Source organism: Dermacentor variabilis, chromosome 8 (genome assembly GCF_050947875.1).
Source record: "Dermacentor variabilis isolate Ectoservices chromosome 8, ASM5094787v1, whole genome shotgun sequence".
NCBI lineage: Eukaryota > Metazoa > Arthropoda > Arachnida > Ixodida > Ixodidae > Dermacentor > Dermacentor variabilis.
In genome coordinates, this window is record NC_134575.1 from 45,076,658 (window position 1) to 45,088,690 (window position 12,033).

The following is a 12,033-nucleotide window of genomic DNA, read 5'->3' on the forward strand; positions in this document are numbered from 1 at the left end:
TAATGGATGCGGACTGTAGTCACTTAAAAATGAATTTCCTCTCAAATTGCTCACAGCTAGACTTGCGTTCCACACTGAAGAATCGCCCATGGTCAAAACTGATGTGGATCTTCCACAGCATCTCTAGTAGCCCATTGCACAGCTTTACAATGCAAAACCCTGTCAACTCTTAGTCACCCCCATTTCACCCCTACAACATCACTTGCATCAGCATTGTAATTTGCTAGTGTCCTGCTTGGAAGTTTAAAGGAAGACCCAGATAGCAAAACAACATTTGCTCATGACTTATTGATACCTTTTGGAGTAGCTTTTGCCTTACTTAAGGGTTTCTTTGCATTTTCTATCAACTTGACACATCAGCTATGGCTTCCGTCGAAACCCTGTTTGCTATTTTTAGCCTTTCGCTCGTTCGGTTTTGAAAATGAGCCGACTACTGTGCTGAATTGACTCTCCACATTGCAGTGTCCAATGGTTCACCTTTACAAGCACCTGTTTCCTGAGCTGCTTCACTTATCCTGTGACCCTGACCAGGTGAGCTAGGTTGGCCATTGTGCCAAGATGCTCGCACATGTTTCGCATAGAGTCTTATGGCACATTCGGCTGGTCATAATCGTTAGCTTGGAACACATTCGTTTAGTTCATTCAGAGTGCAGTTCTCCAGCTTGGAGTACACAAAGGCATTCTCATTTTCATCCTAGAAAAACTGTTGACAATGAAAGAACCACAACTAAAAATTTCTCTATCAGTTTCAGCTTAAGGTGGTTTGGAGTGGATTTCAGCAGATTATTTAACCTTACACAAAATTGCTTGAGCTACCATCTTTCCTTACTGGTCAGTCATTATTTTAGTCTGCACTGAAGAAACTTGGTTTGTTTTTATCTTGTTTACTCTCACTTTTTTTTTTCATCTTTTCTCAGGTTGCACAGAATTTGTTCAGGCCCCTGACATTGCAGCTGACACACTGGTTTAGCAGCAAGTCGACTCGAGGGAGCCAAGAAAGTGTTGCCGTCATTGAGTGCCTTTGGGTGAGGGGGCCCTCTCGATATCCTTGATATTTGGGTTTTAAGTTTGCAGGCATTGCTTAAACAAAAAGCATAAATTCTAAATTCTGCTGATTTCTTTTATGTTCTTTTCTTTCTTTTTACCATTGACGGTGCATATTCAACTTGTGTGTGCCGAGGGAAATTGATTATATTTTACTGGTTGACTTAAAGCAAGTCATACGAACTTAATCTCTGTGTGCAATCTTCGTCCTAAGCAGTGATATGAATGTGTTTATTCTCACTGTGGAGGAGAAGAAAAAGCTGTCCTTGTGGGTTTTATCATAAGTGTGTGACCATTCTCAAAACCACGGTCTGCTGCTTGAGTTCGCACTCCATTCTTGAGTCAAGAGGCACGAAAAAGCTGTAAACATTGTGTGTCATTTTTTAGCTGATGAATATGCCTCTCACATTATTGCAAATATGTGAGCATTTGTGTATTAGCGATATCGGTACTCTTGCTAGCTCTGGTAAGGTTCATTGGCAGAGCCTGGGCTTAAATTTCTCATGTCAGTCCCCTAGCTCAGCTGACTGGGGTATACCGGCAGTAACTTGCAGAGTGGTCGCACATGTAGTATGTGGTACTCAAAAACCAAAACTTGCCATGCTAGCATTCATGGTCGTTTCCACAAACTGACCATGACTCTGTTCTCCTCCATGGCCTTGCTGAGCAAAGTGCTCCGCCACTTATGAACTTAATATTAACTGTGCTTTTGTAATGCTTCTTGGCAGCTTTTGCCTGGCATTTTCACTGTCAGGCCTTCAGCAGCTGTTTAAAAGCACTAGGTTACAGGCGCCTGTCTCAAGCAACTCCTCGTCATTGGAATCACGAAAGAGCAGTACTGCAACGCTCCAGCTAGTACTTGATCACTCGGCAATGTTTAAGAAGAATGTTTTGTCAAAGCATTGTTTGTGAATGTAGTGGCCAGTTTTGCATATTGCAAAGGCATGAATAGTGCCATCCTTACTGCAGATGAAGCTCTCGGTTCTTTCGACAGGCCACGACGAAATCAAGCGGCACGGTAGCATGGGGGTTTATGCCGGCTTTCTCTCTGCAGGACACGGTCACGCAGTCGCAGGAGACAACGGTGCGGGACTTTGCCGCTCAGTGCCTGAAAGAATTTATGGCATGGAGCATCAAGCAGTCGTCTCCAAAAGTGAGTTGTCTCTTTGAGCTATGAGTCAGCAAAATACCGTATTTACTCGCATAATGGTCGCACTCGCGTAATAATTGCATCCCTGAATTTTGTCGTCAAAATTTTTTATTTCCCGTGTAATGATCGCACCCCGAACTTGCCGCAGCGATATGTCGTGTGCCAAGTCAAGCTGATAATGATCGCGCTTACCATCTGTCAAATGCTATGCGAACGACTCAAGACAAGCCAAGCGGTCTGCGCGCACCAAACATTCTTAAGTAGATGCCTCATTTCATTACTTGCATCACTTTCCGCACTTCCATGACAAAAAGAGGTACAACCAAACTTGTATTTATTATGGGTAGGCTGTATAATGGTTGTGGTCAACAAAAACAAAAAAGGCGCCTTTCGATTCTCTTCATCTCCTCTCGTGAGCATGCAAAAACTCGCAAGCGGCAATGATAGTAGCCATGTTTACAGTTATACGTTGAAAGTTTATCCTATTCATATGCCAACGCTTGTAACACAGCTAAGATATTCGCCCACCCTTAGCGGAAACATGCCGTATTAGTATGGTAGTGAAGACAGATGCTGCAGTTGCTGCAGCACGCCGGCCATGCGTTTCTATGTCACTGACAGCAAAGCGCGCCCATCTGTTTATGTCCCCTCAAAATGGACATGTCTACGTTATTGCAGCAAACTTGCCGATATTAATGATATTATTCATCACTGATACAGAAGAAACCGTTTCAATGCACATAATGTACTCACGAGAAGGAAAAAAATCGCGTTCGGCTTGCTCCACCGGCCGCCATTTTTGTTTTGCTGTCCCGCTCCCGCATCCCGCAGCAAACGACGAGCACATCATAAGTGGATTTCTCCGCTCTTTGTGCGCAATGCGAGGAGCAGTGGTTGCGAGGGAGAAATGTGGGGACTTTCAGTCCTTGAGATTTCTCTTCGCCTAGGTACTAGGGGAAGAAAGTTGTTAGCTCCGTTTGTCCCTATCGAGCTGGCAGACAGAATGCGTGGCCGGCAAGGCGAAGAAGCCGTGTCCGAGGTGAGTTTGTTGCTATTTTGCTGCAACGGTAGCATCTTAAATTTTTGTAGTCCCAGGGGGATATGTTTGGAAGTCAGGTGTCTTCTAGGATTACTTTAGTGGCAAAGCATTACATCGTGCCGATGCATTGTTCATTAGTGTCATTGAGCAAGGTCAGCATACCACACACTTCAGGTGAATCGCGGGAACGGAAACAGTTAATGAATTCAACTGCCCTGCCGATGCATTAGTTCTTAATGTAACTGAGCATACAACACACTTGGAGATTCGTGGGAATGGGACGTGTTGTACTCTGTATGGGAAAGTACTAAAACTTGTGTCGCCATGCAGTCTGAGCTGTAGATCGTTGTGAGAGCTGTACAGCCACACTGGCAAAACACTGCACCCTGCGGATGAATACGGAACAGATGTATGCTAAATAAAATTGGTAGTCGTGCAATTTCATAGCAGTAGACTCTTGTGAAAGTTGTACAGTAACACAGATATTGGCTATGTGGCGCGGATTCGCAGCGATTCTGAGGTGCTTGTGTGAAAGGGTAATTAATGAAGGAGCGCGTATTACTAATCCCGGCTGTTACGATGTCTAGCTCATATACGGGGCACTCTATGTGGGCGAAACAAGGGCTCAGATTGCTACAACCGCGTGCGAAATAGCTCTGAAGGCCTGCCAGTACACTTGTTCGGTGTCTCTGTGCTTGTACTGCGACAAGAGACGTGACGGCAGGTGCGCACGTATATCACATTGTATCCTCTGACAGTGGCCGCTTTTCAGTCTTGGTATACTTCGCCGCAATACACTGCGCATGTTTGATTGCGGGACACTGGTGCCTTATGACGAAGCTGACTTTAGGCAAACGGCATTCTGCAACGCTCGAGCCATCTTGTCCGTCACTGCGGATAGAAAACACCCACATGTTCAAGCTATTTGAGCTGCATCATTTTGTCGATGTTTACCACTCTTTGCTAAATGATGAAGGTAACGTACGTCTGTGTGGGTGATTTAAAATTGATAAAAAGCCTGGTAACCTATGTGCATGCAGTCAGTCAAAAAAACACTATTTATGGAGGCGTCCATGCTCCTGTAAAAGAAAAATATTCAATTCAGTGGTGACCCTCTGGAGATGGATCCACGCCTATGTAAGCACAGTCGGCTCATCAGTCACAAAGTAGGAGCCAAAGAGAACTTAACACTACATGGATGACTTACCTTGTATGAAAACGTTGTATTCACCTTTTGCTCTCCTGTTCGCCACATAGGCATTGTGTATTAAGCCGAAGTCTCACTGTTTAGTGTAATGTGTTTGTCACTGGCTAACCACAAATTCATTGCTATCAATGTCGTATAATGAGCATAAAAAGTTCTCTTCAGCTCCTACTTTGTGACTGATGAGCTGGCTGTGCTTATACGTAGGTGCGGATCCACCTCCAGAAGGTCGATCATCACTGAATTGCATTTTTTTTACAGGAGCGTGGACACCTGCATAAATAGTGTTTGTTAACTGACTGCACATAGGTTACCAGGCCCGTATATGAGCTAGACATCGTAACAGCCGGGATTAGTAATACGCGCTCCTTCATTAATTATCCTTGCACACAAGCACCTTAGAATCGCTACGAATCTGCACCACGTAGCCAATATCAACGTTACTGTACAGCTTTCACAAGGATCTACTGCTATGAAATTGCATGATGACCATTTTTCTTTAGCATACATTTTTTCGGTATTCATCCGCAGGGTGTAGTGTTTTGCCAGTGTGGCTGTACAGCTCTCACAACGATCTAAGGCTCAGATTGCATGGCGACGCAAGTTTTAGAACTTTCATGTACAGAGTACAAAATGTTCCATTCCCACGAATCTCCAAGTGTGTTGTATGCCCAGTTACATTAAAAACTAATGCATCGGCAGGGCAGTTGAATTCATAAACTGTTTCCGTTCCCGTGATTCCCCTGAAGTGTGTGGTATGCCGACCTTGCTCAAGGATACTAATGAACAATGCATCAGCACGATGTAATGCTTTGCCATTAAAGTCATCCGAGAAAACGCCTCACGTCCAAACGTATCCTCCTGCGACTATCAGAATTTAATATGCTACCGCCACAAAAAAATTAAAAAATAATAACCTCGCATCGGCACGGCAGTCGAATTCATAAACTGTTTCCGTTCCCACGGATCTCCTGAAGTGTGCGGTATGCTGACCTTGCTTAATGACACTAATGCATAATGCATCGGCACAATGTAATGCTTTGCCACTAAAGTCATCCGAGAAGACACCTCACTTCCAAACGTATCCCCCTGGGACTATAAAAATTTGATATGCTACCGTCGCAACAAAATAGCAACAAACTCACCTCGGACACGGCTTCTTCGCCTTGCCGGCCACGCATTCTGTCTGCCAGCTCGATAGGGACAAATGGAGCTAACAACTTTCTTCCCCGTAGTACCTAGGCAAAGAGAAGTCTCAAGGACCGAAAGTTCCCACATTTCTCCCTCGCAACCACTGCTGCTAGCGCATGCGCACAAAGAGCGGAGAAATCCAATTATGATGTGCTCGTCGACAAATGCGGGACGAAACTTTTTTTTTTTTTCTTTTCGTGGGAAATTTAACCCGCATAATGATCACACCCCTGAATTTGCGCCAATTTTTCTGACGAAAAAGTGCGATCATTATGCAAGTAAGTATGGTAAGCTATGCTCACTCACACTGCTACTCATGCTCACACATACTTACTTTCCAGCACTCAGTCGCATTCATACCCGCTTTCATTCGCTCGCCGGCACCCACTAATGTTACTACTAGGCCTAGCGTTGCCATGGTGGCTACAGCTGCCAACAGGTTGGCGTGCACGCCACAAGGGCGCTGGTTCGAGGCTGCAAGATAATCGAAATTTTAATGGCCACTACAAATAATGCCATTTCAGACCTGCGTTCATGGCAAAAAGTCTGTAAAATTGGGCAGCGAAGGGTTTCAGCGTCAGAATTTTTAGATGACAAGCTTTTACATAGACCCTATGGTGTTTGTGACAGGGCTGCGAAGGCATCTTAATTATCTGAGATGTCCGGTCATTGACTGTATTTATTTGTCCATAATAATTTTCACTGTAAATATGTTATACATTATTCTGGCACTAGAGGGATCTAAAGTGACATTTAGAGCATTTTCACAAGTTAAAGCCAACTTCCTACCATATATTGCCAACCATACGTTAGTCTAGAACTTACTAATTCGAAAGCCTGTGCTCAGACGGAGCACTTACTGGCAACCCATTCAAGGCTACGTTTGCATACCAGCCAGCTTTCCTGAATTTTCAATAAAATTGACAAATTTGGGCTTGTACGATTGTACAAGTGTTTTGTCAAGTTTTACAAAAAAGTAAGTTCTGTTTACGAAAATGTTTCATTCTGCAGTCTCCAGCCACACCCTTTGAAGGTATTCTTCTGATTGTGAAAGGGCATTAGAGGAGTACTTGCTTTGAGGAAACAGTTCCTGGAGCATATGAAATGGTCAATAACAAAGTCACTAAACAAGTCACTAAGCAAGTCACTGTGCTATAAGAACAGCATGTTGCTCTTCAGTTAGTGGCGTTCCAAGATGCTGCTGCTTGTGTGATGTGTCTAAATGGAAACCATCGTTAATAAATTGCATACGTGTCCAGTAAAATGTGTGTGCTCCAGAGAAACTTGGAAAACAAATGTAATATTATCCTCCCGTCTCCCTTCCGGTGTTGCGTCTGTGAGATCTTTACACATCCTAAAGTTCACGGGATGGCGAGTGCGGGCTTGCCCATAGCTGACGACTTCGACATTATCTGGGCCGTTTGATCGTTCCCCATTTTCTACATGAAAAGAAAATGCCTATGGACAAGAACGGCACCGAGAGCGGCGCTGCTGCGCCGGCGTTGAGAGCGCCGCTTGCGAAGCAAAATTCTATTAGCGGGTGGTACTCCTCTCCCACCTCTCGTTCGCACCGCCTTGATTGCCTCCTGCGCTGCGCGTGTTTGGGCACCTTTCGTGCCGCGCGCGGTGTGTGCCTACGTGTGCGCGCGTGGACATTTCAATCGAAGGGCGATGTACAGTCTGTTTCACATTTAGGGGAAAACTCGGGGCGCATTGCATCGCGATACGGCGAGCGCTTGAGTCAGCCGGAGGCAGCAGCTCGCGCAGGTGCTCGAGGGGCGGGGTCTTGAACGGCGTCGTCTGCTACGGCGGCGCGCGCTGGCCGCATTGTCGGGAAACCTTCTACTGTCAGTTGCAGGGCGTCGATCTCATCGTTACTGCGTGAAATGAGCCGGTATTACTTACTAAGCGTTGTGCAACGTCCACTGATACGCCTCGAAGGTAAGTTCATCGCTGCAGGGCAGTCAAAGACGACGTACTGATTCCATACATTCTTGACTGCCCGTTTCTGGAAGGCGACTATATATTCTAATGCGATAGGTCGCCGATCCACACTGCTCGTGTTGTGCAAGAACTGCTTGAAGAGTACGCAGTCACTCTATTGAAGTGGTCGCCTCAATCCCCGGGCGCCAACATCATTTAAGATGTCTGGGGCTCGTTGAAAGTATCGCTGCCGCACTATCCCCTCTATCGGTCGCCCGAGGATAGGCTTCGATCCACCATCGTCAGCGACTGAGACGTGCTGCGAATGAACACATCCCTGATCAAATCATTTTACACTTCACTGCCTTCCAGGATGAGCGCTGTCATCGCTGCCGCTGGGGCCATGACGAGATACTAACTGAAGTTCCGAGCGTGACGCGTCCAATTCCCCGCCGGCGGGCAGGGTCTGTTGGTGTAGTGAATGATTGTCGAGAAAAATCACTTCCGGCTCATTGTCTTAACCTAAAACATTCCTTTAATCGTATCCGTTTGTTTCATCGTGTTCGACCCCCATAGTCATCATTGTTGAGTGCTTTGTTTTCCTTTCGAGTCAAACAAAGACTGAGCACGTTGCGCGCGCATCTTGGTGCGTCTTGTCGCTGCTTATTACGGTAGCACACACAGTGAAGAAATACACGAGCACGCGCTCAGTACCCCGGCCTTTTGAAAGAACAAACGAAGCATGCTGTCAAAAGAAGTTTCTGGAACTCCATTATCGCCAATGAAGGCTGAGAGTTTGGCGACGCACAACGTTTAGTAAAGAATATCAGCTCAGTTCCCGCAGTACCGATGAAATCGATGCACTGCCCCTGACAGTAGCACGCTTCCAGACAATGCGGCCAGCGCGCGTGTTGTGTCGGCAGCGGCAGGCAAGCGGGGGGCCCCGACCGGGCGAACGCGCGGCAAGCGCCGGCGCAGGAAGGAGACACGGAGCAAACTGCTCCCGATGAAAACCGGAACAAAGACTCGGCCGACCCACGGCCGTTTATTACTTATAAAGGCTTCACACGCTAGATGACACCTCCAGATTGGCCCAAGCTCATCACATGACAGAAGGGGGGTGCGCCATCTAGCTAAACAACTACAAAACATACATGTACGACGACACCGAAATCTGACAGGGGGCGGCACTATACTACATCATCCCCCCCTGGAAACAAAGTAAACATACAGCGAAACGCGCACACAAGATGCGCACTTAAGTCCAAAGGCGATTTCAGTTCGTTCCCCCCATGTTCACACACGCGCACCAGTTGCACACAAAGCACGCACTTAAGTCCACAACAAATTCAATCCGTCCCCGCCCAAGTTTACATACACGCGCACCAGTCTTGGGCACCATAACACAGGCAGTCACTCAAACAAAGTCTGACAAGGAACACTGCACAAAACTCACTGCACCGCAACAAGGAGCACTTTATACCTGTGTTATTGAAACATGTGGACTGTCTCCTAAATGTCACATCGAGGCCCCTAGCCATGGCATTTCGAAGATAGCAATACGCTCTACACTACAGAAACAAAATCATCGAGCCACGGAGGCCGTTTTCTGTCACGATGGGGACGCGTGCGTACCTCAGAAGAACTTTGGGGGTTGCGACGCGTAGCGGTCGACGTTAAAGACCCAGTCGTCCCACTATTTCCCTCCCCCTGGTTGGACAATTGAATGTGGTTGTCGCTCAACGCTGGAGAGGGTTGCCCAGGAAGCTCCTCTCGACGTCCCAACAAGTCCTGGGAGGCTACCGATTCTCCTACGGAATCAGAGACGACTGCTGACTGTGTAAACTCGGAAGTGATACAGTCAGACGGACTACTCAACTGAAGCTTACGACTCTGAGAAGACGCTGTCGCTACAGACGAGTCATCGGAATGACTATCCAAGTTTGAATATGAGTACAAAAAATCTTTGTCACTTGTACACAATGTACTACCTGCTGAATCCTTTATCACTAGGGTTAACTTAGACACATGCCACGTCTTCCCATCACTGAGTAAAAAAGTAGATGGTCCTATCTGGGCTTTGACTTTATGAGGTTTACTGTACTTAAAAAATCCTTTCCTGTTAAATCTTATTCTGACGGTGTCTCCCACCTTGATACGAGTTGCCTGAGCACCTCTACGTTTGTCTACGTACTGTTTAGTCTGCCACTGTTTCTGCAAGACCCTTTCTTGAACGTGAGGCACAAGACTGTCCTGTTCCCTTAGATCTACACAGAGCTGCATGGTTCCATCCTTCTTGCGCACCACCACGAGTGGAGACACCCACTCAGAAGCCTCGACACGCTCGATGACGTCGCAGTCCTCGAGACGTCGCAATTCATTTGGGACCTGGTCACGGAGAGCCAGGGGTAGTCGGCGCAACTTTGAAGATACTGGTTTCGCATCTTGCTGCCGATGAATTCGGTGCACAAAGTTGTTGACGAGACTCAACTCGTCACTGAAGAGGTGATCAAAACCCGGAGGCACACCTGTGGGGCTCTGTACTGAAGGAAGCGATGGTAGACGACATGTCAGCGACGTACCGTCGATCTGTATGCCCAAGCGTTGGATGGCGCCTAACCCAGCAGTGATGTTCCTGTAGTCGTTACGTGGAACGTGACGGAGCATGACCTTTGGAAAAACTGGACAGTGGCTTGAAACAGGCCTTGAATGATGATGCGTTGCTTGGAGAAATTTCTCAAGTCCACTGTTGGTTGTGACAGCCTGTGCTGTCGACCAAAGTTATTTCTAAAATCTTCGGCCGTCATGCATGACACAGACGCTCCCGTATCCACCGGCAGTCGCATGGAGACGCCGTTCACTACGAGCGGAACTTCCAAATCTTTTTTAGTTTCAAAAGCGCTTACCGTCAAGACAGACGCGGACGGCTGCCTTGCGGAAGTTGAAGACAGCGTCTCTGCGGAAGAGACGTGTTGAACAGTACGGGTTTTCCGGCATACTGATGCAAAATGGCCCAACGTGTGGCAGGCGTTGCACCGCCGGTTCCTTGCGGGGCAATACCTGTACGTTGCAATATGCTTCGTGCTGCCACACCGGTCGCATGCACCACGGTTCCCGGAGGAGCCATGTGCGAACTGTCGGCCCTCTTGGCGGCTTCTCGGAAGAAGTCGGCCATCTTGGCGGCCTCCCGGACTACGTCGGCCATCTTGGCGCATCGACGGAACGCCAAGTTGAGATGCCTCGATTCTTCGTACATTTTCGGAGTCGAACGCGCGGTTCGCTCGATGCAGGGCTTCTAACGAGCGTCCAATTTCTTCTGCCTTGTCCAGGGACAGGGTTTCGCCATGAGCCAGCAACTTTTCGCGAACGCTGACGTTCGCTACCCCATGTATTATTTGGTCTCGGACGCGCTCGTCGTAGGTTGTGCCGAAGTTGCACTGTACCGCCTTCTCCTTCAATGCGGTCACGAATTCCAGGAATCCTTCTCCCTCGAACTGCTTTCGACTGGTGAATTTGTGCCTTTCCGCCAGGACATTTGTTGATGCGGCGAACAGCCGGTCAAGCCGCTGCAAGAGTCTCGGAAACTCTGACGCTGGCGGGACCACATCACTTGACGTTGACGCTGCGCCGGTCGACTGCCTTGCTGCTTCGCTTGAAGCTGACGCTGCGCTGGTTAACTGCCTTGCTGCTTCCTGCTCCTCGTCTGCAAAGTACTTCCGTTGTCCCTCACGCCCGAGAGCGCTGACGAGCGCGGACGCTCGTCGCGCGTCCGTCCAGTCGCCACCGCCGGCCGCTTCGAGGTGGGCCTGAAAAATTTTTTTCCAGCGATACCATGGAATTAACGGTGGGCCGGGCACTTCAAGAAAAACGGGAAGGTTCGCCGTAAAAGACGCCATGCCCGGTAGCGCGCAGGAGACAGTGCAGAAAACAAGCCGGAGCTCGCAGCAGGAATGGGGCACGGAAGAACAAGGGGGCGAGTAGGCCTAGGCTCGGAAGCCTCGCGACGCCAAGTGCGTCGGCGGCGTCTGCAGGCCGTGCCGACACGTAAAGACGCTTCACTTACGAAGCTCGTTGGTTTCCCGGGGCTTCGGTCGGAACCGCTGCGGGAATCCCATCCTCGTCGCCAAAAGATGTTGTGTCGGCAGCGGCAGGCAAGCGGGGGGCCCCGACCGGGCGAACGCGCGGCAAGCGCCGGCGCAGGAAGGAGACACGGAGCAAACTGCTCCCGATGAAAACCGGAACGAAGACTCGGCCGACCCACGGCCGTTTATTACTTATAAAGGCTTCACACGCTAGATGACACCTCCAGATTGGCCCAAGCTCGTCACATGACAGAAGGGGGGTGCGCCATCTAGCTAAACAACTACAAAACATACATGTACGACGACACCGAAATCTGACAGGGGGCGGCACTATACTACAGCGTGCCGCCGTTGCAGACGACGCAGATCACTACTCCGCCCCTCGAGCGTCTGCGCCTCC

At 48.4% G+C, this 12,033-nt stretch overlaps 1 protein-coding gene across 1 annotated transcript in view; it reads left to right on the top strand.

The window, feature by feature from the left end:
• Positions 1–12,033, top strand: part of LOC142590176 (DNA-dependent protein kinase catalytic subunit-like) — a 202,163-nt gene that overhangs the window by 51,005 nt on the left and 139,125 nt on the right. The window contains exons 26-28 of the mRNA XM_075702071.1: positions 463–531; positions 918–1,025; positions 2,099–2,197. Coding sequence (XP_075558186.1) covers positions 463–531; positions 918–1,025; positions 2,099–2,197 — 276 coding nt within the window. The remainder of the gene's footprint in view (positions 1–462; positions 532–917; positions 1,026–2,098; positions 2,198–12,033) is intronic.